The following is a 26,757-nucleotide window of genomic DNA, read 5'->3' on the forward strand; positions in this document are numbered from 1 at the left end:
CAGGAGATAAGAGACTAAGTGTGGTGACAACAGAATGGGGGGGTGGTGAGGTCAGATTTGGGGGAATCAGAGCCAGCTACTGACTTGTAGCTCAGTATTTCCTGATTTCTTACTCTTCCCTCATTTTCTGCATTCTTACTATTCGCCTCTTAACCACACAACACTATTTACACTTTTTTATCCATAGGTAACTCAACAGATCATAAAATTAACCCTTTCCAGTTGAAGAGTCAGGGGCACCTGGCTGGCTCAGTCGGTGGAGCGTGTGACTCTTAGGGTCGTGAGGTTGAGCCCCACGTTGGGTATAGAGATTATTTAAAAATAAAACCATAACGGGGCACGTAGGTGGTTCAGTTGGTTAAGCGTCCAGCCTCGGCTCAGGTCATGATCTCCTGGCTTATGAGTTCGAGCCCCGCATTGGGCTCTGTGCTGACAGCTGGGAGCCTGGAGCCTGCTTCGGATTCTGTGTCTCCCTCGCTCTCTGCCCCTCCCCTGCTCATGCTCTTTCTCTCTCTCTCTCTCTCTCTCTCTCTCAAGAATTAAAAAAAACATTAAAAATAAAATCATAAATAAATAAAATAATCAAACTCTTAGGAATTTTTCCCGTCCCCCCACCCCCACCCCCTGCAACCACTGATCTGTTTTTTAGGCCTATAGATTTGCCTACTCTAGGTATTTCATATAAATGGAATTGTACACTATGTGGCTTTTTGTGCCTGGCTTCTTTTCATTTAGCATGATTTCAAAAGTTCATTCCTGTTGTGGTGTGTGTGTCTCGGAATTGTATTAATTTTTTGTGGCTGAATAATGCTCCATTGTACAGATACACCGTCTGCTACGTATCCACTCAGCAGTTGCTGGACACTTGGGTCGCTTCCGCTCTGGGGCTATAATGAATAATATTGCTGTGGACATTCATGCACAAATCTTCATGTGGATGTGCTTTCATGTCTCAGGGATATACCTAGGAGTAGAATTGCCCGGTCATATGGTAACTCTATGTTGAACTTTTTAAGGAACTGCAAACTGTTTTCTAAGTGGCCGCATCACTTTACATTCCTACCAGCGATGCAGAAGGGTTCCAATTTTTCCAATCCTTAGCAGCACTTGTGATTTTCGGTTTTTTGTTTGTTTCATTTCATTTATTGATGGAAGCCATCCTAATGGGTATGAAGTGGTATCTCATTGTGATTTTGATTGACTAACGATGTTCAGCATCTTTTCATGCACTTGCTGGCCATTAACCTATCTTCCTTTGGAGAAATGTCTATTGAAATCCTTTTCCCATTTTAAAATTGAGTTGTCTTTTTATTGTTGAATTCTTTTTAAAACATGTTTATTTATTTTGAGAGGAAGAGAGAGAGCATATGCACACACGTGAACAGGGGAGGGGCAGAGAGAGAGGGAGAGAAAGAATCCCAAGCAGGCACCATGTTCAACGTGGAGCCCAACTCAGGGCTTGATCCCACAACCCTGGTATCCTGACCTGAGCTGAAATCAAGAGTCAGTCAACTGACTGAGCCACCCAGGCGTCTCTGTTGAATTCTTTATACATTCTGGATACTAGACATTTATCAGACATATGAATCGCAAATATCCTTCCCATTCAATTTCTTTTTTTTTAATAATTTTTTTTTCAACATTTATTTATTTTGGGGACAGAGAGAGACAGAGCATGAACGGGGGAGGGGCAGAGAGAGAGGGAGACACAGAATCGGAAACAGGCTCCAGGCTCCGAGCCATCAGCCCAGAGCCCGACGCGGGGCTCGAACTCATGCGAGATCACGCGAGATCTCGCGAGATCGTGACCTGGCTGAAGTCGGACGCTTAACCGACTGCGCCACCCAGGCGCCCCTCAATTTCTTGATGGTGTCCATTGAAGCACAAGTTTTAAAATTTGTGATGCAGTCCCATTTATCTCGCTTTTCTTTTATTGCTTATGTTGTTGGTGTCATGTCTAAAAACCCATTGCTTCATCCAAGGTCACAGAGGTTTACTCTTATTTTTACCTCCAATAGTTGCACAGTTTAAGATCTTAAATTTAGGGTTTTGGCTCATTTGGAGTTACTTTTTATATGTGATACGAAGTAGAGATCCTACTCTGTTCTTTTGCATGTGGTTGTCCAGATGTCCCAGAACCATTTGTTGAAAAGGCAATTCTTTCCCCCATTGAGTTACTCAGGCACCTTTGTCAAAAATCAATTGACCATAAATGGATGGATTTCTTTCTGGACCCTCAATTCTACTCCATTGTTGTGTACATCTGTCCTTACGCCAATGCCACACAGTCCTGATTACTGCAGTTTGGTAGTAAGTTTTGAAGTTGGGAAGTGTGAGTCTGCCTCCTTTGATTTTTTTTTTTTTTTCTCAAGATTGCTTTGACTATTCTTATCACTGTATTTTAGTTACTTGTATACACCTCTTGCCCGTTAGAGAAGAGAGCAGGACCCATGCCTTACTCAGCACTTAAAAAAACATATGGTTGGTGCATCGTAAACATTTGTCAGGAGGAAGAGGGAGGAAACACAGTGATCCAAACTTTGGGCAGAAATGACAAGGAGGCAGGTGATAGAAATACAAAAAAAAGCAGGTTGGAGGGTTGATAAGTTTGGAACCAATGTTATAAGAAGGAGTTCAAGTTTGTGTACTCTGTTTTAGACGCAGTGACTTTGAGGTAATAGTAGGACATCCAGTTTGATGTATCTGATGGGTACCTGGGGAGATCATCAAAATGGCATCAGAACTAAACCCTGGACACACAGTTTGCTGCCTGAACGCCTCCCCATTCATCAGAACAAGGGGAGAAAGGTGGCAAGGAGGGTCAGAAGAGAGTGCCCCCCCCCCACCAGCTGAGAACAATTATTTTTAATAATCTACCGAAGCATACTTCAGACTCCCCAGCCAGGCTCAGGATCAAGGCCGAGGGCAGCTAATGGAAACACAGCCACATTCTGCACATTCCTGCAAGGCCTCATCCTCCTGGCTGCACAGCTGGGCTGTCTGCAAGCTGCATGGGTAGATGGTGAGGTCAGATCTAAAGGGGCTTCTCTTTTTACTCTTGCAAAATCAGGGCTTGCTCAGCTGACAGCCTTGAATGAATCAGAAGCTCAGTTTCCGAGCAGATGGCGAGTGTTTCCCAAATGGTCCACCACGTGGTTGAGATGCACTGCTCCGGGGCATGACTTCTAAAGCAGGTTTTTTAGTCATTTGGTTTTTCAAGTACTCAACAGTCCTCACTATGAGGTGGCCTTTCTAACGGGACGCCAGACCCAGCTAGTTCCAGAAAAGTTATTACGGAGGTGTTGATTCCAGTTTACCAAGCTGAACTCATTTCCTCTTTTACAGAGAACATTCTGCTCTTGGTCAACAGAGAAAACCTCTCCCCGGGCTGAGTAATCTTGGTTGAGGTTGCAACCAACAGCATCCAGTTTTAACGCTGGAGGAGTCCTGGGCCCTGTTTGTGGCCCCGAGGGTCAGCCCCGCCCCCCCCGCCGTCAGTGGGTAAGTTGAAATGTGAACACTGAAAAGGGGGGGATGAATATTCATGTATTCATTCAGCTCACAGAGGCCACGCTGGTGGGTGGGAGGCTGCAAACCTCCAGCAGAAGGGGGTGTTGCCCTCAGGAAGCTTATAGATACTAACAGAGAAAAAGTAGCCAGTGTGGGTGTTATCCTGTGCCAGTTCAGAGGAATTACTTTCTCTTGTCACCTTGGGAAGGCTCTAAGGGAAGGAGTCTCGCACCGGGGCCAGGTAGAAGAGTAGGTGGGGTTTAGATGACGGTGCAGTCAGAAGATGAAACTTCGGGTGCCCTTGGCATCCAGACGCCCAGGGAGCTGCTTCAGTGCCACCCCAGTCCTTGCCACGTGAAGTAGAGGGAAGATGAGGGGAGCTGCAGGAAAGTAACCAGGATACATGGGGGCTGTGTGAGACGGTGGCTCAAGCGGGGCTTGGAGTCTGACAGATCTGATGTCTAATCCCTGTGTCACCACTTGCTGGCTACATGGGCAGTTTACTCTCAGGGTCACCGTCCTCAGCTTCAAAATGAGAATGACATTCGTTTGCAAGGCTTTTGTAAAGATCAGGAGAGAGTGCTGGGCACCACCGTTTGTACATTTTCCCCTAAATTCAAAAATAGCAGCCATTATTACAATACCTACCTCCTTGGAAGTGCAGACTGGTGCGGCCACTGTGGAAAACAGTGTGGAGGGTTCCTCAAAAAGTTAAAAACAGAACTGCCTTATGATCCCATAATTCCGCTCCTGGGTATTTATCCAAAGACAATGAAAACACTAATTCGAAAAGATACATGCACTACTATGTGTATCGCAACATTATTTACAACAGCCCAGATATGGAAGCAGCCCAAGGGTCCATCCATAGATGAATGGACAAAGAAGATGTGGTGTATATATGCAATGGAGTATTACTCAGCCCTGAAAAAATGAAATCTTGCCATTTGCAACAACACGGATGGATCTAGAGAGTATAATGCTAAGTGAAATAAGTCAGAGAAAGACAAATACCATGTGATTTCCCTCTTATGTAGGACTTAAGAAACAAAACAAAGAAAGAGACAAACCAAAAGACTCTTAACTATAAACTCAAATTCTTAACTCTTAACTATAGAGAACACATGGATGGTTGAGGGGAGGTAGGTGGGAAGATGGGTGAACTAAGTGAGGGAGATTAAGGGTACCCTTATCGTGAGGAGCACGGAGTAAGTATAGAATTATGAATCACTATATTGTACCCCTGAAGCTAATATAACACTATATGTTAATTACACTGGACTGAAAAATAAATAGAACAAAATACCTGCTTCTCAGATAGCCGTGGAGACTAACTGTGAAGACTTGTGAAGGGCACACAGTGGGTCTCAGCTGATCTTCCCCCATCAGGTGAGAGAAAGAAGGCAGGTGGCTGGGAGCCTGGTGTCACGTCTAATGGCCTGCATGTTCTGTTCTATTCACCTGCCAGTGACTGGGTGTGAGCCCTTGCTATGGAATTGAAACATGAGTCCCCAGCCACATGGCCCCCTCTCCCTTCTTTTACTGCCCATGCTCCGCTACAGAGCTCTTCAGAATTCTGCCTCTTTTGGGGGCATTGTGGGGCCCCGTCTCCAAAGTCAAGGAACTCTGCTCCAAATCTTGATGTGTGGCATTTCTTCTGATTTCTTCAGAGGAACTAGTGATACCTATTTGATCTCAGCCTTGACACGTCTCTCTTGAATTTCACGGGGGAGGCACGGGTCCCCAGTGCTAACAGTGGATGGTCACTCCTCGCCATTGGTCTGGGCCTGCAGGGACTGCCAGGGTGAGACACCGAGCAGCAGGCTGCTGCTCACCACAGATTGAACAGCAAAGCCACAGAGCTCATCCTCGGAGGGGCATTGTCCTATTATCAGCCACGTTCGGGGGAAGGGGGAAGGTATTCAACAACTCTTGAGGGAAGCACAGTGGACAGTAGCAGGGTTTTGTCATGGAAGGGATAATTCAAAAGAAACGTCCTACTTGGGTGTCAGTGTTCTCTTTCCAACCGTTGGTCAACAAACATCTACAAAAGGCTTACCACGGTGCCAAGCACTGGGACCATGGGGCAGTGTGGACTTTAAGTAGCACTGTGCAACCTGGAGGAAAATCACCATGGGATACCGAGTGGCAGGGCCAAGCCTTCAAGGAGCTGCCTAGATTTTCCATGGCCACACTTTTGATCCAGTAAGCACTTTACCAGGGTCCAAGGAGAGGGTGGCTTAGAGGGGGAACCCATTGCCACATCAGTGATTATACTGACCACAACCCAGTGTCTGCCAGGAGCTGAGCACAGGCGCACAGCTCTGCGTCAGCAAGCGGTTTTCAATATTCCAAGGAAAGGCTCCTTCACAAGGGTCAGAGGATGGGCTGGCCCGTAGGACGGGAGGAGTAACTCAAAAGATGTGGTGAATAAAAAAAGCTAGGTCCTAACACCTTTCTTCTGGTAGCAGAAACTAAGGGAATAACATCAAACAGCTAAATTGGGGCTGTTTGAATTGAGATGAAGAACCATATGAAGATCTGAGTATCTGGGGATCACTGTGGGTGGTCTGCAGGGTGCTAGAAAATGTTGGAGGTTGGCACCTTTCCACAGCTCTGGGTGTGTTTATTTTCAGGCTTCGGAGCACAGTATTGAGACATGATAGAAAAGTGATATGCAGAGGCCTATGTCTGGGCAAAGGAACAGAAGCAGACTTTTTTTTTTTTTTTTTTTGCCTTTGTTTTCCAAGTAGGTGTTTTGACCTCTCTCTAAAAGCATTACTGCATCCTAAATGGAAGTAGGGAGTGGGGAATGCTAGAATTAATCGCTTGGTAATTACCCTACTGGGGAAAACCAGAATTTCCTAGGATGTAAGAAAAAAAAAAAAAAAAGGGCATTCTATTTCTCAGTGGCCACGAAAACCATTCCCTGGCCACGTATTTCTCCATCTTCAAAGGCTTTACTTGTGCATTTAGACGCTGGAACAGCTCAACATGGAACACACCAGGGACCACGAAAGACTGCCTTGATCTGTTGGCGAACACCGCAGGTTTTCTTTGAAAAACCCCGGGGCTAGCTCAGCGTGTGACTTCTTTATTGCTAAAATCAACTTTCCTGTTTCAAGATAAAATGCTGTGGAGGCCGCTTCTCCAGCTGTCTGCTTCTGAGGCTTCAGGTCAGCAGAAAGAGGGCAGCGGGAGCTTCTCCCTCCTGCGGACATGGCAAGCAGACAGAGGCTCTTAAACTTAGGGAGGGGACTTCCGTGGCTCTCCTAACGAAACAAGGGGAAGTCCAGTAAAAGACTCAGCATCATACAGTCGGTACATCCATTCACACTCCGAATGCTGTTTCTCAACGCAGCTGTCACGGATGCTAAAACGAATTCTTGGCTCCGATGTTTTGTGTTTATTTCTGATCGTTGGTGGGTGATGACTTCAGACACGTCCCGGCCGTTACCTGTCTGTTTTTCTCCCCTTGCTCTGGTGCAAGCAGTGAGCCGCTCCTGCCGGGACAGCCGGGTAGCCGGAGTGGTCTCCCTGCCTCAGCCAGATCCCAGCACCATCCTTGACAGACCCCCGCCCCCACCCCCAGCGTTCACATGGCATTCCGACTCCAGTAACGTCATCTTCTGACTTCCCCTCACCCTCCAATTGAAAGGAAAATCCCACCCGACTGGCCCTCCACACCTCCTCAGTCTTGCTTCTTTCTCATCCAGCCCCACTGACCACTCTCTGTCTCTTCAGTGAGTGGTGCCGCGGGCTCACTCTCGGCTTCCAGGTTGATTAGACCGGCTCTTCCTGTCCACAGTTCACATGTTCATTCAACAAACACCTACTGGGTGTCTCCTGTGTACCAGATATTTTAGGCAAGGGGGGACATTGAAGTAAGCGGCCGTCATTGAGTTTGTATTCTAGTGGGACAGCCAGTTAGTGGATACACAGCATGAGAGGTTGAGTACTGTGGTATATGTGTGAGGGTGTGTGGAGGGAGGGAATTTCACTTCGGTCATGGGAAAAGGCCTCCCCGAGAAAGTGCCCTTTGAGGATGGATCTAAAGGGGGTGGAAGAAAGCTATCTTGAGGTTTCCCTTGGTTGCTTGTTGGAAGTATCCCCCCACCACCGCCGATGGTACCCAAATCCATGAGAGAACTCACCTTGTTCACTCCTCTGTCTCCAGTACCCAGAATGGGACCCAACACGTAGTAGATACACATGGACTATTTGGGGATATACAGGTGAGCCTTGGGAAGATTCCAGTCCTGATCATTGCTGCCGCCTTCATTTGCAGAGCAAGGGAGAGCTGCTGAAAGAGTCACACTCTTATAAAGCAGGTCACACCTTCCTTCTATACCACTTCTGAAAACTTAGTCCTCGAAGGGACTCATTTGAGGAAGCCGAGATTCTGGTTCCTACACAAGTCAAACTGGAAGATTCCAACCAGATGGGATTTCATAAGAGGATGTGTGATGCCAGAGGAAACAGTTGCTTCTGACAACCAGGATTATAATTTATGAGAGGATGGGGGCTGAAGAGGAAGGACGTCAGGACCCAGGGTGGGGGGCTGCGGGCTTTCTGGGCCACCGCGGCCACGGTGGCACAAAGATGTCTTTTGTTGTGTTGGTTACTACACGGATGAGCTGTCCCAACACATGGCTTTGTGTCTGCTCACCAACCAGGTGAACGAGGCAAACCATTTAATTTCCAGTGTTAGACAATTATTCTGACACTTGTTGAAACAGGTGGAACACTTTATTCAAGACTTATCCCAAGGGGGGTGAGAAATAGAGCTCGGCTCGAAATGCAGCAAACGTAGCTGGGGGTTTATAAGCAAGGAGCAGAGTATGTGGGGGGGGGGGGGCTGGGGAAGGGCCAATCATGGAGAAGACACATCAAGGGTAAGGGGTTCTTGCTAATCTGGCCTGACAGGATTCTTGCTCAAGGCAGGCCTACCACTTAGACATCAAAGGTGGGGGATGGGGAACTGGGTCAGTTGGGAGCTGATTTCAGACTCTTGTTGAAACAAGACTTTTGCGGGGCGCCTGGGTGGCTCAGTCGGTTAAGCGGTTCAGGTCATGATCTTGCGGTCCGTGAGTTCGAGCCCCGCATCGGGTTCTGTGCTGACAGCTCGGAGCCTGGAGCCTGCTTCGGATTCTGTGTCTCCCTCTTTCTCTCTGACCCTCCCCCATTCATGCTCTGTCTCTCTCTGTCTCAAAAATAAATAAATGTTAAAAAAAAAAAAAAAGAAAGAAACAAGACTCTTGCAAGGATGGGTAGGGACACCTAAGTAGAATTTGGTCAAGGGGAGATCTTTGTCGGCCTCACTTTCTTCATCTGATAAAGGGGACAATGATGCCAGTGCAACTCACCCACAAGGCCATTTTGGAATAAAGTCAGCCGAAAGATAATAAACAAATAAACCCTACGTGGCTGCACAAATGTGGTGGGGGGGGCGGGGGGAGGGTGATGTTATAAAGCTGGGCCTCCCACGTTAAGTAGAACATGCAACTTGGAAAGACCTCGATGAACTTCTGTTGAAGTAGTCTACCCTTCCTCCTCACTCTCTACACCCCTACACCCGTGGCGTTGAATTCATCCAGCAGTGGTTAGCTGATATGAGGAGGAAGGGGGAGCCGATGGTAAGGGGAACACGGATTTCGGAATCGGTTCTGGAAAGAATCTGAAGACAGAGGGTGGCATGGAAGAAGGGGCAGATGGCAGTGCCCAAGCCACTGCAGCTGGTCCTTATACTGAAAGCTTCCCCCCATGACCATGACATGGTACTTGAAAGAAGACCTTTGTGTCAGTGAGAGCTAGTTTTGAAGCAGGGGGAGAAGGACAGTTTATTGGGACAAACGGCCCATCTTTCAGGGGAAATCAAATTACGTCCCCATTTTACATCATACTTCAAAAGGAAGCACAAGGCAAATAGAAATATGAAGTGTAAGAACAAAACCATAAGGGCTCTGGGCTGACAGTGTGGAGCTGGCTTGGGGTTCTCTCTCCTTCTCTCTCTGCCCCTCCTCCACTTGCACACACATGCATGCACTCTCTCTCTCAAAATAAATAAATAAATAAACATTTTTGTTAAAAAGATAGTACCTTAAAAAAAAAAAAAGTATATTCCTTCCAGCAGGGGGCTCGAACTCATGACCCTGAGATCCAGATCTACCAACTGAGCCAACCAGGTACCCCCAAAGGATGTATTCCTAAGGTATAAAGAACACTTACAAAACTGTAAAAAAGATGAGTGCCATAAGAGAAAAATGGCCACAAGAGAAGATATGTTTAACGGCCAACAGATAAATGGAAGAACTCCCCACTTATCAGGAATGTCCATAAAACCAGAAGATTGAAAACACTTATTTAAAACATTTTGACCAAGAACTTGGGACTATTACTATTACAGTAGCAGCATGATTTACCTTGCATCTAAATTCTAAGATATTTTAAATGAAAGGCCCTCCCCTAAGTGTATATAAACTAGAAGAATTCCTTTGGAGAGGTCGGGCTTCCATGCAAAGATAAAAGCGATTCATAATTAGCACTTTCAAGCCAATAAACATCTCTTCAGTTCTTACTTGTTCTCAAGCTTAAGAACCTCAAGGTAAAATGGATTTATCACATCTTCTCATAGGTAATATAAAGTTTGGCCGAGCTCTTGAAAGAATAACACCTACGCACAAATTCCAAAGCAAATGGATGGGTTGCCACCGTCTTTGGAAACTTCCATTGATTCTGACCCCCAGGCTGGGTGAACCTGGGTGAGGCTGGAATCGTGAGATCATGAGGGTACATGGCAGCAGAACTGACCCTGTGATTGTACAGTCCTCACTGTGCTTATATAAACAGCTGTGGGTATTGCCTGCGCACACACGTGTCTTAGGAGGAAAAAGAATCCGAGATGAAGGGCATCAAGACACGATTTGAATTTCACCGTTGAAGGGAAAGGGGCATCAATCGCTGGCTGGAAACGTGGCAGCTGGGCTGGTAGGAACTCTTCACCCAGGAAAGCCTTCCGCCAAAATAATACGAGGGACAATGGAAGATCCCTTGTTAAAGATCAACTTTCCCATGGAGCAAAAAGAATGCCAGGGCAGTGAGACAAAAGCCATGCATCTTAATCATGAGTGTCATTCATAAAACGCCCTTTGTCTATTCAGGGCAATTTTAGTGCTTGGCTCTGTGGGCCAAGAATAGAAAAGAACAAGAAGGAATTTTTTATCAAGTTACGCTTTCAATGAGCTGAACTTTCTATGAAAGAATTCAAACCAACTTCATTCAGTACTTGATTTTTTTTTTTTTTAAAGCAAGGGTGTTTTGTTTTATAAAGTTGGAAGGTACCATATAGTAAATGGTTTTGCTAAGCAGCCTCCAGAAAACATTTGTAAAATTCATGATTTGTTAACTGTTCAAACCTGGAGGGGAAGAAAAGGGGTATAGGGGTGTGTGTGTGTGTGTGTGTGTGTGTGTGTGTGTGTGTGCGCGCGTGTGTGTGTGTGTGTGTTTAATAAGGACAACTTGCCTGGCAAAGGGATATCTCCCTCTTACATTCAACATTGGTCTACCACCAGAGTCATAAATCCTGGTGGGATCCCATCGCTGGCCCCACCCCCACCCCAGCAAGCAGCCAGGAGGGGAGGCTGCTTGCACGAAGGTATTCAGTTATTGCTAACTGGTGAAAGCCATTTCCCCCCCAGATGAAAAAATAAATGTATATGCTTAGGGGGCTCAACCAAAGCCATAGATAGACAGCCCTGGATTAGGACTCCAGATGCAAAGAGAAGGCTCACAGAACAAGCGAATTTACTCTTGAGACTTTCTACCTCTATGCATCAGCAAAGAAGTTATGATCAAATATTTATTAGCTGTGCCTTTGGCTGGGCTCTCTAAGCATAGGGAGAAATAAGGTATCTTAAGGCAAGGTCTGGATTGCTAACTTGAGCACTGCCTGGATACAAACATCAACTCTTTAATTACACAAAGAAGCCTCCAAGCACCCCAGCCCCTCTTGCTCCTAGGACATGTGTTTGCTTAGTTTGCAACTGTATTTAGTCATGGAATTTCCAGAGCCACTCTGAGTATGGGGAGGGAGCCCGTGGCCAATGAGTCAGATTTTTAACTCATGAAAAGGGTTATTTGATGAGTTGAGGTGATGCCCTTGCTTGGTCGTGATTTAGTCTGGATCATTGAGACAGAGGTTAAAGAAAAGGCCACTGTTGTTATCTGTTCCACTCCCCCACCCCACCTTTGTGTGGAATTCAACCTGCTATCCCACCCCACCCATCCCCTGTTCCTCTGAAAACCTTTCTGGTTTGTACAACAGGGTCATTCATTCAATGTTAAAGCAGAAAAACCCCAGCCTGGGGCACCGAGGTCCCTTATTAGTTTAGCTCTCTGTGCACTAAGAATCCTATTGGCTACCTCAGCACGTTACATACATTACTATCTCCCGTAGATAGTAACCTCAACTATAAACTAAGAAGTTGACCTCACCTATGAGGTCCGTGGTCAGAGGTAATGGTTCTCCTCATTCAAGGAGACAGCAGTCTCAAAATTAAATGGAAAGCAAGCTTGAATTTTAAGGATGGAGATCTCCTTCTGGACATTATGATTCAGAATGTCTAAGATAGAGCCTGCAAATTGGTATTTTTAGAAGTCTTTCCACGTGACTCTAATTAAAAATTTTTCCAGGTCTAAATGATATTCTAGCAACCCGAATGCATTCGTTCATTGTATGAAACGACACCAGGAAGAACCTGGTTCATTACTGAAAAGGCAAGGTTTATGTCCCTCCTGTTACTGCAGTGGGGAAGGGCTGGCGGCTTCACCATTTTGTATTTTTATCTCCCTTTACCTTGCTATGGAGACAACCAGGTCCTTGTATGTGACAGAGGTACAGCAAGGAGAGTGGTTTGTGGTAAGCTGGAAAGATGACCCTCCCCCCAAAAACAATCCCCAAAAGAAATGGTAAAGAAAATAATCTGATTGTAGCTGGCCAGTTAGGTCTGCCCACACAATTTCTACCTTAAGCCCTGACCCAGTCTTTCTTTTTTAGCTAGCACGGTCCGGCCAGAAGATGACATTATGACACCAGGTGTGGAAGATGGCATGGTGACCCTAGGTGCAGAAGACAATGTGGTGACCACAGGTGCCGGCGCAGACCCTGAGGAGTCTACTGGCCCGACAGGTCTGGTGAGTGTCCCAGGAAGAGTGTCCCAGGAAGAGAGGAAGTTGCCCCACAGCCATGCAACCACATGCAAGGATACTTTATGACTGGCTTAGTTCACTTTGCATAGTGTCCTTAGGATTTATCCATGCTGTAGTGCATGTGAGAATGTCCTTCGTTTTCAAGGCTGATTATTATTCCATTGTATGTGTGTGCCACATTTTGTGCATCTGTTCATTGGTCAGTGGATGTTTGAGTTGCTTCCAACTCTTGGATCTTGTGAACAGTGCTGCTATGAAAAATGGATGTGGAAACACCTCTTCCAGATCTTGCTTTCAATCGGGTATACACCCAGAAGTGGGATTGATGGGTCATAAGGTAGTTCTATTTTTAATTTTTTTGGAGGAACCTCTATCTTGTTTTCCATAGCAGTTACACCATTTTACATCCCCGCCAACAGGATACAATGATTTCAGTTTCTCCACCTTCTTGCCAGTACGTTATTTACCATTCTTTTGACAGGAGTGAGGTGATCATCTCATGGTGGTTTTAATTTGCCTTTTTCTGATGTTTATGTTAAGACACTGAGCATCTTTCATATGCTTGTTGACCACTGTCTATCATTTCTGGGGAAAGGTCTGTGCGAGCCCTTCTGCCCATTTTTTTTTTAATTTTTTTTTCCCAACGTTTATTTATTTTTGGGACAGAGGGAGACAGAGCATGAACGGGGGAGGGGCAGAGAGAGAGGGAGACACAGAATCGGAAACAGGCTCCAGGCTCCGAGCCATCAGCCCAGAGCCCGACGCGGGGCTCGAACTCACGGACCGCGAGATCGTGACCTGAGCTGAAGTCGGACGCTTAACCGACTGCGCCACCCAGGCGCCCCCCTTCTGCCCATTTTTGAGTCAAGTTATTTGATTCTTTGTTGCTAAGTGGTAGGAGTTCTTTATACCCTTATCAGATATATTATTGGTAAATACTTTCTCCCATTCCACAGATTGCTTTTTTACTCTGTTGATTGTGTCTTATAATGCACGAAGTTTTTAAGTTTGATGGGGTCCCACTTATCTAATTTTGCTTTTGTTGCCTGTGCTGACGAGCTTATTTGTCCAATGCCACATTGGCATGAACTTTGAAGTCAACAGAATCACTTCTAAGTCACCTTCTGTTGCTTGTTAGCTGTCTGAGTTTGGGCATGTTGTCTAATCTCTCATGGCCTCATCCAGACTATAGGACTAACATTAGGATTGACTTTAGAGGGTTGTTTGTGGAATAAATGAGAAGGTATTTAAAAGGCTTAGCACATAGTAAGCTCTCAATAAAATTCAGTTATTACTCTAATTGGAGGAGGGAGGGCATTGAAAGAGGATACAACATATTATGTGCCAAATAAAGGAAAAATGCCATTTAAGTTCAGGGAGATAAAGAATTAAAGCCTAGTGACCTGGTATTTTCTAAAGAATTAAGACCCTATGGGGGCGCCTGGGTGGCGCAGTCGGTTAAGCGTCCGACTTCAGCCAGGTCACGATCTCGCGGTCCGTGAGTTCGAGCCCCGCGTCGGGCTCTGGGCTGATGGCTCAGAGCCTGGAGCCTGTTTCGGATTCTGTGTCTCCCTCTCTCTCTGCCCCTCCCCCGTTCATGCTCTGTCTCTCTCTGTCCCAAAAATCAATAAACGTTGAAAAAAAATAAAAAAAAGAATTAAGACCCTATGGAGTCAACATTTGATATTTATTTGTGGAGTACGTTTGGTTTTATTCCTATCCCCACTCTGTCATTTCTGTTTGTTTTCTTGTTTCCTGTTTAAATTTAAGTCATCATATATTTTATATATTTATGCCTTTAAATCCTTTTCTGTTATGAGGCTGAATATATATTTTAAAACATTAGATTTTATTTCTCTTTTGTCTCATTTACTTCTCCAATAGGTGCCAACAAATACAGAGAGTATAACAGACTTTCACATAGAGGATGGGCCAACTCAAAGTACAGGCCATGCCAATGAAGAAAGCCAGAGCACCACAACCTTGAATGTGGTGACCAGTCACTCCATAGGTAAGAAAATCAGTCGCCCCAATAGGTATTGATCTTCTTTTGCATGATCAGTGCATTCCAATATCCATGAACAAATCTAATGATTAGTGGCGCATATATTGGAACATAAGAGTGAATTCTGAACCAAGTCTTATGTGCTAGCTTCAGAATTCTACTTATAGGGTTGCTAAAGTGCATCTGATTTATTGGGTTGCTGAACACAGCTCTCCACTTTGAATGACAACTAGTGAAAATGTCCCTAAGGGGCAAGTTAGCTACCAGTGTCATGTTGCTGACTGTAACTTGATACAGTGTTACACTAAGAACTTCCCATTGACTCCCAGGAGCAGAAAACCCAAGCAACCTATGTAACCACTCTTACCAGGATTTGGGGCTGTCCTTGTGATTCATAGGTGACACCTGCAGCAATGTGAATGGAGCACTGTCTTGGGTCTTGGCCATTATTATGGGTATAGACCATTCTTCCATCCTTCCTTCCATCCTTCCTGAGAAGGAGGAAAAATAATTGCCATTACAACTTAGCAATGGAAAGAAAAAGCCTCCTATTTCTAGAGCTTTTTTAGGAGAAATTCAGTTGTTTGGGATTTTTTTTTAATGTTTATTTATCTTTGAGAGAGAGAGAGACAGAGAGACAGAGTGTGAGTGGGGGTGGGTCAGAGAGAGGGGAAGACACAGAATCCGAAGCAGCCTCCAGGCTCTGAGCTGTCAGCACAGAGCCCAACGAGGGGCTTGAATCCCGAACTGTGAGGTCATGACCTGAGCCAAAGTTGGACACTCAACTGACTGAGCCACGCAGGGGCTCCTATTTGAGATTTTTTTCTTTATTTCTTTATTTCTTTTGGAGTAGATGGGGGTGGGAGAGGGAAAAAAGTGATCCTCCAATAATTGCACTGAATGTTTGCTAATTATTTTATCTAGATGAGTGTTTCCATCTTTAAATGAAAGTCATCATAAAGACCTTACCTAAATTAATGGTTCCTCCAATCAGTTGCCCATCTGAACACCTAGAAAATTACTCTTTTTTTTTCTTAATTTTTTTTTCAACGTTTATTTATTTTTGGGACAGAGAGAGACAGAGCATGAACGGGGAAGGGGCAGAGAGAGAGGGAGACACAGAATCGGAAACAGGCTCCAGGCTCCGAGCCATCAGCCCAGAGCCTGACGTGGGGCTCGAACTCACAGACCGCGAGATCGTGACCTGGCCGAAGTCGGACGCTTAACCGACTGCGCCACCAGGCGCCCCAGAAAATTACTCTTTATTGTTCAGTATACATTTCTAGACCCTATCACCATTCTGTTTTTAAAAACTATAATGCTTCTGAGGATTTTTTTAATTGCTTTATATTTGTGCACAAATGTCCATAGCAGCATCATTCACAATGGCTAGAACACGAGAGCAGCTCAGATGTCCATCAACATGAATAAATACACAAAATGTGGTATATACATTTAATGAACTAATATTCATTCAGCCTTTAAAAGGAAGAAAATTCTGACACATGCTACAATATGGATGAAGCTTGAGGACATTATGCTAACTGGAACATACCAGTCACCTAAAGACAAACACTGTATGATTCCACTTATATGAGTACTAGACTGCCTAGAGTCAAATTCATAGAGACAGAAAGTAGGAGGGTGGTTGCCAGGGGCTTGGGGGAAGGAGAGAGTGAGGAGTTGGTTTAATGGCTATGGGGTGTCAGTTTTGTGAGATAGGAAGAGTCCTGGAGATGGATGGCAGTGGTGGTGGCACAAGAGCGAATGTGTTTAATGGCACTGAACTGGCTATTTAAAGATGGTGAGGATAGTTTTATGTTATGTGTATTTTACCATGATAGGAAAGAAAAAAGCTGTATGAAGTACTTTGGGAATAAAGCCACAAAGTCTCTCTGAGATGCTAAAGAAATGCTTACCGTTTATTTATTCTTTTTTTTTTTTAATTTTTTTTTCAACGTTTATTTATTTTTGGGACAGAGAGAGACAGAGCATGAACGGGGGAGGGGCAGAGAGAGAGGGAGACACAGAATGGGAAACAGGCTCCAGGCTCCAAGCCATCAGCCCAGAGCCCGACACGGGGCTCGAACTCATGGACCGCGAGATCGTGACCTGGCTGAAGTCGGACGCTTAACCGACTGCGCCACCCAGGCGCCCCTATTTATTCTTTTTAACGTTTATTTATTTTTGAGAGAGAGACAGAGCATGAGTGGGGGAGGAGCAGAGAGAGAGGGAGACACAGAATCTGAAGCAGGCTCCAGGCTCCGAGCTGTCAGCACAGAGCCCGACATGGGGCTTGAACTCACAGCTGTGAAATCCTGACCTGAGCTGAAGTAGTACACTCAACCGACTGAGCCACCCAGGGCACCCCAAAAAACGCTTACCATTTAAGCACTAGATAGAACCAAGTAGGGGTATGGGAGGAAAGAATCATCAATATGGTCATTGGAAAACATTTCAAAATTTTGGAGAATCAGTTGCGTGTAAATGAGTTGACGGCTAATTACCTGCAGAAAATGGAGCCTTCTTCCTATAATACCAGGATACCTCTCCCATTCCTTTAAAACAAAATTCTCAGTTCTCTGGAAAATACTCATGATTAGTCTCCTGTCCTGTCTCTTGCCCCACCCTGTCTCAAAAACTGTGACTTACTGCACATTTCCCCATAACACACCAGCATCCCAGAAATTTTCACATGTGAGTTAAAATATAATTATAAGCACTTGGTTTTTAAGAGCTGATTTTATTAGGGCAGCAGATGTCTTTCCCACGAAACACCCAAGTATGATGACGTTCACATGTATGTATGACACATTCTCATGACTGCAGCCACCGTCACCGGGTGGGAGCTAGGGAGTATAGAACTAATAAGCTTTAATTTGGTAACGAATCTTCCACATGAATTTTTGGTAATATGTTTTCTGGCCAACGGTGTCACAATGGATGAGGATGTGTTGTAAGTCTGGAATCAGCAGCTACCAGTTTAGTTCATGATAAGCGAATGGTTGACTTTTTTTCTACTGGTAGTTGGCAACCAAAGATGACCTTTCAGGAGTGATTCCATGACACCTTTGTTCTGGGCTGGCCTCAGACCCAACAGTCTCACCCCCTTTTTAGGTGGGATAGCACCATCAGCTTGAGCTCCATGTAAATGCTCCACAGCTATGAGTTCAGCTCATGCCAGCCGGCAGAGCTGGATTCAGACACTCTTATCCTGGGACCATCTTGAAAAGGTGCATTTTTTTTTTTTTTTTTTTTTTTTTGGAAGAGAGCCTTGGTACAAAGACTTCTTTCAAATTCAAGCATTAGGAAAAGTAAGCATCTTGCAGATGGTGCTTTCCCCTTTGATTAGAAAAGCTCTTGGATATCTGCGGTATTTGCAGGTTGTGAACTACAGTCCTAGGGAGGCACCTAATTGATCCACGTCTCTCTATTGTTTCATTAAATCAAAGCCTCTTGACTTTTTCTCCATCTGCAAACTAGGTAAATCACCACCACCCAGAGGAGTTAAGGACTTAGTGTGCAAGCAGGGTGATGGGAAAAATAAAACCCAAAGCGTATATTTTTAAATAGACATTGTGTAAAATTATCTGAAAGAAACTCGCAGCTTTATTACTTACTTGCTCTAAGTTAATAACTCAAACCCATGTGATAGCTTAATGAGAATATTCACATTGTAACTATGGGACTAGGTTTGGCTACAGAGAGAAATCCTAAAATAACAGAGGCTAAACACAAAGGGTATATTCCCTCATTTAAAAAAAAGAAAATTTAATGCTTATTTTTGAGAGACACAGACAGAGCGTGAGCAGGAGAGGGGCAGAAAAAAAAGGGGAGACACAGATTCTGAAGCAGGCTCCAGGCTCTGAGCTGTCAGTACAGAGCCCAACGTGGGGTTTGAACTCATGAACTAGAAGATCATGACCTAAGCCAAAAGTCAGGTGCTTAACTGACTGAGCCACCCAGGTGCCCCAAGGTATATTCCCTCATTAAACTTAGCTGGGCATATTGCTGCCCTGTAAGATGTGGGTTTTGCTACTAAAGAAAAAGCAGGGAACTGATACGTAAGACAAATCACTGTCTGGGCCCATCTTCCAGAACTAGAGTATATTGTTCTAAAACAAAATCTTTCAAAATCAAACTCATCACTGTGAATGAGTTTTCTACGGTCTTGACATTGGACCATAGAATCAACAGCCTTGGCTTCTTGTGTCATTGAAACCTCTGAAACTTTGTGACCATTTATGTAAGATTTCTGTGGGTCAATTTCCTTGACTCTGCTCTCTAAAGTGGGTGAGAAAAAAGATACACCAAAGTGCTATGGGCCCATAGGTGTTAAGAAGCATTCATAAATTCAATAATAATACTTTTGAAGATAGGATCATGTCAGAGCTTGCTTAAAAATCCTCTGATCCAATTTATTTAAGAAATTATCCTCTTTACTTGTGCCTTGCTGCCTTCCACTCAGAGTAAATTAATCTTTTGCCAGTTGTTAAATTATAGTTATTAAATCCTAATAATTCTGTATCATTACATCTCTTTCTTTCCAGAGAAAATAGGTGAAGACACAGAGACAACAGTTGAGAAAGGTAAGCTAGATTTTGTTATCAAAATATTTTTGTGGGAGTTTAAAAAAAAAAAGTTTCTTTGAAGCTAATCTTTTGATGAATGACATTCTTTCCTGGATTGTAGTCAACAAGAGTGCAATACAGAACCTTCTGAGAACAGGTTTCAAACCTCTTTTAAGAGAGAAAAGAAAATTACTGAATCTGAAAATAAACCGCAAATGAGTCTACTCACTTAATGACAGCTATGGAGAACGGTGTCATATAATTTATTGTTACTAAGAATAAAAGTAGGGGCTAATTTAATAGCAGCAAACACTACCTAATAATAAACAGTGAAGCCACCCAGTATGAGTGATATGCTTGATAGATCCTGAGACCCAGGAATCTTGCCACTCATAAGATGGGATTAGAGTAGCCCAAGGTTTCATCTCTTCTAAGTCAACTCCTACTGGATAAGGAGAAGCAAATTAGAACATTATTTGCTGTCTTTAGTGGGACAGTGGTATTGTTTATAAATGACACAGGTGTATCATTTATCTGGGGTTCATGCTTTTTTTTTCCTCCTCAATCAGATGGCCTGGCGACAGTGACCCTGGTTGGAATCATAGTTGGAGTCTTACTAGCCATTGGATTCATTGGTGGGATCATCATTTTGGTTGCTCGAAAAATGTCAGGAAGGTACTCGTAAGTAAAGAAATTACACCCATGTGGTAGATAAATGAGAGTGGTCATATCTAGAACCCCAACCTCGAGCCAATAGAAACCTCCAGAAATCGGGTTCAGTGGTGCCTGGCTGCTTCAGTCAGAGGAACAAGCAACTGCTGATCTCATAATCTTGAGTTTGAGCCCCGCGTTGGGCATAGAGTTTACTTTAAAAGCAAAGAGTCCTTTTCAGAAGCCCCTTACCTCTGTGAGGGCTACATCTGAAGTTTCCCTGGGAGAAACAGGTAACTGCTTGGCCTTTCTAAGTTTCGAAAAAAAAAAAGAGAGAGAGAGAGGGAGGGAGAGAGAGAGGGAGAGTTAGAGCCAGAGATGGCTTTTATTTGACTCCTATTGAGCTCTAACCAAATCTGGCTTCTTGTCCTAATTTTTCAACTAACTGAACTTGAAAGAAAACCCAAACCAAGTTTCACCTTGATACCTAATCTCCCCACTCCCAGGCATCAGAGGGAGTTGGGTGGTTTCCAGAAGAGCATTCATTGCAGAGCTAGGTCACCGTTCTGATGAGAATTCTTCTGGTAGTGAGGTCTCCTCCCTCCACTTCTGCCCTGCACACACCCACACACATGTAGTGAACTCCTAGAATTGACCATTGAGGAGGGGAAGGAGTGCTTTCTGTCTCTGAAAATTCCATAAGAACTCAGAAGATTCAAACTCATAACCAGAGGAAGTCTTTTTCTTATTTCTGTCAGGGAGATGTTATATAATGGGGTGGAGGGTGGCAGAAAGGGCAAATGTTCTACAACTGGGGGCTGAGGGACACAGCCCACAATAGCATCACAGATTTATGTGCTTGGAAATGCCTGGAAGTCTGCCCCTGGCCGTGTGAGGACCAAGCATGCAGGAGGAATGAGCAGAGAAAGGAGAAGAGGTCCAGGTTCCAGAACTGCGAGTCTTAGACAAGAGGACAATAGGACCATGACTCATGGGATTACTATTCACCGTGCCAGTAAGAGAAGTGACAGCCACCTTTCTCTTTGTTTTCACAGGCCCTAAAGAGCTGAAAAATTGTGCCCTTCTGCCAACATGTTTAGAAGAGAGTTTCCGACTTCCCCATCCTGGGGCACGTGGAAGAAGATGACCCATGGAAATGCTTGGCGACCCCACTCCAAATCCATGGTGATCCCTCCGCTTACCCAAAGTAACTCAAGGAAAGACAATGCAAACGACTTGCTCCTCTAGGCATTTGCCTTTTGAAAAATTTTTTAAATATAAATTTCATACCAGATGATTTAAAAGACAGAGTGCATAGAAAATGGAGCAAAACGGCGTAAACTGATTTGTAACTAAGATGATATAATTTAATCGATGTTAGAAACTGTAATCAGGTCTTCATTCCGACCATGCTCTGTAATTGTTAAAAGGCAAACAAGTCTGGAAATATTCATACCAATGGAGCCCTTGGGCTCAAGTGCTATATTCGTAAATGGTGAAAGCGTTTTGCAATTTCTGATCAGTTGAAACACACACATTCCAAGGTAGTCTGGCCCGTTTTCAAATTTCATGTGAATCATCAAGTAGAAATCTAACCTAGTATAACATGTAATGAGCGACTGCCTTTCACTGGCCCAGGGTAAGTCATTTCAAAGACACCCATTTTAGATTATAAACAGGAAGTCTATGGTTTGGAGAAGGGACTGTGTTTCTCACAATAAGGTCATCAGGCAGGCTCTAGGCTTGCTTATTGCCTTCTCCAGTGATGACTTGGTGACTCAAAGGTTTGCTCCTACCTGCTGCTTCCTCTTCCCTCAGATGAGGGCCCAGGAGCCGAGGACTCTTGGGGCAGTCTTTTTTCTTTCCATGACATAAGTCCTCCGGATTGGGAATAGGGAAGTCCGAGCCCTGGATGCCAAGGAGGCTGCTGGAGGCCCGATGGTGCCTGAGGCTCAAGTGTTCCAGAAACCAAGAAACAGAAGGAAACCCTGTGCGTCCTCTGGCCTGAGAAACAGAACCTGCCAATTTTCTAACCTTTACTTCCTGCCTCAGAGGACCGATGTGGACACGAGAAGAATCCCGTACGATAGTAATTTTAAGGAAGCAGGTGGATGTAAGGGCTTGATGTAAAAATAAATGAGATTCCCAGTCTTCACGACACATACCACACCCTTCCGTGGCGTCACCGTTGAAAAGATCATTAAAGTAAAGGAACCCAAGCTGCCATCTGGTGTAGGCACCATCCAGCTCAGTCCATTTCTTCCCGTAGGTCAGGTGACATCTTTTTCCCAAACGCAGAGTTTTTATACTGACCAGATGGTCTGTCACGATTGTGGTTGTGTAAGGCTGATATCCCCTCCACTTGTACGAAAAAGTAAACTAAAAAAGCACAGCCCATTTCCCTCTTTCTTGCAGTAACGTGGAGATGTTAAACAGCTTGCTCTTCTGTTACCAAGTCCGGCTGGTCCATCAACCCAGGGTCTATATTTGAACATCCGCTAACTCAGAGAAGGGGCTTTTGAAGAGCTTTGTGAGCTTAAGGATCCCTCTCTTTCTTTCGCTCAGATTCCTGAACAGGAATTGAGGACAAAGTCCGTTTTGTCTTTCCTGCCCTTTTCTTTTTTTCTGTCACTGTGAACCATAACCGTCCGCCCCAAGTCACACACTGGACCCGCCGCCTGCTGGGACAGGACTGTGGGTTTCTTGGTCACATCTGTGTTGGTGCTCAACGCAGTATAGACATGTTTTAAAATAAAACAGATGATTGCGTGTAATGATGAGTCAGGCCTTTGATTGGAAAGATCATGTCTGGGTCACACGTCAGAACACCTCCAGATGAGATTCTAAGTTATGGAAACCTATGCCTCTTTTCTTGATTGGGAGTGAATTTTAAGTGGTCACGGGAAATGCATCCACTGGAAACAAACACAAACACACCTTTCACGTAGGGCTCTGTCAAAGTAGAGAGGTTAAGGTCAAGGTGAGGAATGGGATGAGACAAGTGGCACCTTGGGACTTCTTTTGCCCTCTGGTCACAAAAGAGTTAACAAGGTCTTGCCTAGCTCCTGATTTCTCGGCACTGGAGGGCACTGGACGGGAGCCAGGTGAGGGAACAGTTACCCTCTGTACCTGCCAGTCCTCCCCCGGAACCCGGCCTCAGGTGTGTGGGGCTTGGCTACACAGGAAGAGGCAGGGAGCCTGGTGAGGGTGTTCCCACCACCTGTGGGCCCCGGGGCAGACTGTCACTCCGGAATTCCTGTCCTTGGGACATCTCCCTGCTTTGTGGTCCTCGGCTGCAAATGTTCCACCCGCTCTGGAGACCGCAGTGGCCAGGCGCCCCGCCTCTGTCGCTGTCCCTCTCTGGCGGTTGATCTGTTTCCCACGCCCACCTACACTGCTCAGTGTGGACTCCAGGGCCACACCTGGGGCCTTCTCCCTGCCCAACCTATCCCCGCTCCTAAAGGTTGGAAGTTGGAGCACGAGAGCCCTTAGTACCATGCCTTCCTCGCAGCGCTCTGTTTTTGTTAAATCGGGATCGTTGGATGGGGCAGACATCAGGAATTCTGGGTGCCTGTTTCCTAACCGATGAAGCATAGTGGAAGGGACCAGAATTTCAGTCCCGTTCTCTAGTTTACAACAGGAATCCCTCAGGTGAGTCATTTAACCTCTTTGGGCTACAGTTTCTTTGTAAGAAAGTCCATGAGACGGCGAAGAAAAGCATCCCTTTTCTAACAGGAAACGAGCCACGTCCACGTGGCCTCAGAGACCGAGAACAGAGATCTCCGCTATACCACGTGTGCAGTTACGTCGCCTCACACGCTCCCCGCACGAGAGGACTGAGCCCTAATGGAGCCACCAAGGGGTGCTGGAAGTTCAAGGAAATGACAGCATCCATTCTCCCGTCAGAGGCACCTGGGAGCCGGCGTGCTTAAGTTAACTACACCAGATCAGAGCCTTGTATTAACCCCTGCCACACACGGACACACATACTTTTTTTTTATTTATTTATTTATTTTTTTGTCAACCTGAAAGAGCCAGTTGAAAACCAACACATAGTTCTGCCTCCTGCCCCACCTTTCATGAACCGGGAAAGAACAAGTAACTGAACCCCTTGCTGTATCCATCTTTCTTAGTACTCAGGGCATGGGGCAGCTTGGGACAAATGCTTCCATGGGCAATGATGTGTATTCTGACATGAAACCTTTCTCGACTAATCAAAAGTCCAGTGAAAGTGGGAAGGGCAGGTCCCCGAGACCCGGCTGGGTGTGGCCACATGCTTGGAATACTCAGTCGTGCACTTGTGTGTTGGAGAGCTTGCCTTGCCTAAAAGACTACACTTCTCTGTGCTCTACCTGAGGCTTAACATTGTGTTAGGATGTGTCATAGAGCCTGGGTTCTTAAATTCAGTAAATATAAATTATGTAACCACCATTCATGGGAAATACTGCAGAATAAATTTAAAATCTTGGAGTCAAAGCATGAAGATTGACCCACTGCTGTGAAGAATGTGGGTTGTTTTGTTTTGTTTTGTTTTGTTTTGTTTTTAGTCCGGAGCATCCAAGATACACGTATCTGCCTCGTACAGGCTAAGGGCCAGCCTGGATTCCCCCAAATGATTCCTCGTCATTTCTGCTCTCTCCGGCGGTCATTTTATCAGACACTGAGGCAAAGCACTCTGTGTGTTCTACCTCTGCATCCAAGGGCTCCCCGCCAGAATCATATGCAGTCCTGAGATCTCATTTCTTCCATTTTTTCCTTTCCTGCTCCCTTCTCTCTTACCGCCTCTACCTTCCCACTGATGCAAATCTTTCGGGGGAAAAAGTCACATGCCAGTCACAGGGAGCTGTTTCTGAAATGACAGCTGCCCTCTGGAAGCTACTGAAGACATCATCTGAAATATGTGCTTGGACAACTAACACTACTTAGAGCGTCCCGTGTGTGACCTCAGGAGGGATAAGAATGTTCCAACTAAAGGGACCAGTGGAAGCTTCCTTTTGCTTCTGACATCCACCCCGTAGATGAGGCTGGAGCTGTGGATGGCACAGGGCCACTTGGAAAGGGAATGTTTGGTGTCAACGAGGTCTTTGGGGGTTCTGGAAAGAGAGAGATTCTCTTGTGGGATGAATAATCTGTTCATTCATTCATTCAACAAACATTTGTTCTCAGGTCCTCTTCTAGGTCCTGGGGATACACAGTGACTGAAACTGACAAAAATCCCTGCCCACGTGAGCTTACAGTCTAGCATGGGAGACAGACTGCACCCCAAATAAGTCATAGAGTATGTAGAAGCTTCGCGGGCAGTAGAGACAGTGGAGAGAAACAGGGGAAGGGAGAAGCAGTGCAAGGTGGAGGACTGAAGCGTGGAATTGGGGGTGGGGAAGGCCTCGCCAAGGTTTGGAAAGGTTCTTGAAGAGGCTAAGGAGTGAGCCAGAGAGACATCGGGGTGAAAAGCCTTCCGAGCAGGGGAACATCAGAGGCCTGAGATAGGAGCACGTCTGCCCATCTGGTGTTTGGGGAAGGCAGGGAAGCTCAGGAGGCTGGAACAGTATGAATTCTGGGGAGAAAAGTAGGCGATGAAGCCAGAGAGGTTGGGGGTGCTCTTAATGGGGAGCCATTGGAAGGCTTTGAGCAGAGCTGCGCCGTTTCAAAAAAAACATCTGACATTTTTAAATAAATCACTCTCGGGGCACCTGGGTGGCTCAGTTGGTTAAATGTCTGACCCTTGATTTCAGCTCAGGTCATGATCTCGCAGTTCACGAGTTCGAGCCCTACATTGGGCTCCAAGCTGTCAGCATGGAGCCTGCTTGGGATTCTCTCTCTCTCTCTCTCTCTCTCTCTCTCTCTCTCTCTCCCCCTGTTCCTCCCCACCCCCTTAAAATAAATAAATACAACTTTAAACAAATCACTCTCACTCTTGGTTGGGAACTGGTCAATTAAAAAGCCAGTCTGGTAGAGGTACCTGACTGGCTCAGCTGGTAGAGCATGTGACACTTGACCTCACGGTTGTGGGTTCAAGCCTCATGTTGAGTATGGAGATTAGTTAATAATATAATCTTAAAAAAAAAAAAAAAGCCAGTGTGATAATCCAGGCTCAAGATGCTGGTGGCTCAGACCAGATGGCTGTAGTGGAGGTGGCATAAGGTGGTCTTGTTCTGACTGTATTTTGAATAAAGTCAACAGAACTATCTGATGGGTTGGGCGTGGGATATGGAAAACAAAAAACAAAAAAACAGAATCAAAATGACTCTAAGGACTTTGCCCTGAGCAACTAGAAAGTGGAGTTACTATCAGGTCACTGGGGAAGGCTGTGGGTATTTCGGGTTTGAGAAAGAGCAGGAATTCTGTGTTGAACATCTAGAATTCCCTCCCGTCCTTCCTACCATCACCAGCCGACGCCATGCTGCTTCCTGGCCTCTGCGGATCTAGAACTTCCACGATCTCCCAGCTGAAATCACAAATGGGCCAGTGGTGCCCCCGAGGCACGTGCACCCTGCCAGAGCAACAGCCTCCCTCAACTTTGGTTTCTGCCACCACTGGACCGATTCACTGCATTTCGAAGACTTCTGACGCCCGAGGGAATCTGCTTTGCTTGGCTATTACCCATCGTCTTTGTTGGTCAGAACTCCCTGTGCCAGGCCACATGGGTCACCGACCACTGTAGGTAACTTCACCCCCACCCCTCATCATTGCCCATTCCTTGTTGGCAGGGTTGGTTCTGGAGGGAAGAGCATGAATAAACCATCTGTCTCTGAGCCTTACTATTTTTACACACACACACACACACACACACACACACACACACACACACACACA

General features: G+C 45.4%; 1 protein-coding gene and 1 long non-coding RNA gene across 4 annotated transcripts in view; one reads left to right on the forward strand and one right to left on the reverse strand.

The window, feature by feature from the left end:
* PDPN (podoplanin) overlaps positions 1-22,718 on the forward strand; it is a 29,796-nt gene extending 7,078 nt beyond the window's left edge. Inside the window, exons 2-6 of one of the 2 annotated variants that reach the window (XM_040461886.1) lie at positions 12,566-12,702; positions 14,602-14,728; positions 19,273-19,311; positions 19,863-19,974; positions 21,000-22,718. In XM_040461886.1, coding sequence (XP_040317820.1) covers positions 12,566-12,702; positions 14,602-14,728; positions 19,273-19,311; positions 19,863-19,974; positions 21,000-21,006 — 422 coding nt within the window. In that variant the 3' untranslated portion in view covers positions 21,007-22,718. The remainder of the gene's footprint in view (positions 1-12,565; positions 12,703-14,601; positions 14,729-19,272; positions 19,312-19,862; positions 19,975-20,999) is intronic. The other variant, XM_040461896.1, reaches the window with a different exon arrangement.
* Positions 6,752-26,757, reverse strand: part of LOC121021499 (uncharacterized) — a 43,124-nt gene continuing 23,118 nt past the window's right edge. The window contains exons 3-6 of one of the 2 annotated variants that reach the window (XR_005786561.1): positions 20,197-20,254; positions 15,090-15,189; positions 7,665-7,813; positions 6,752-7,013 (exon numbers count right to left, since the gene is read on the reverse strand). This is a non-coding gene — a long non-coding RNA (uncharacterized LOC121021499). The remainder of the gene's footprint in view (positions 7,014-7,664; positions 7,814-15,089; positions 15,190-20,196; positions 20,255-26,757) is intronic. The other variant, XR_005786558.1, reaches the window with a different exon arrangement.

Source organism: Herpailurus yagouaroundi, unplaced genomic scaffold (genome assembly GCF_014898765.1).
Source record: "Herpailurus yagouaroundi ecotype Mexico unplaced genomic scaffold, PumYag 77, whole genome shotgun sequence".
Taxonomy (NCBI): domain Eukaryota; kingdom Metazoa; phylum Chordata; class Mammalia; order Carnivora; family Felidae; genus Herpailurus; species Herpailurus yagouaroundi.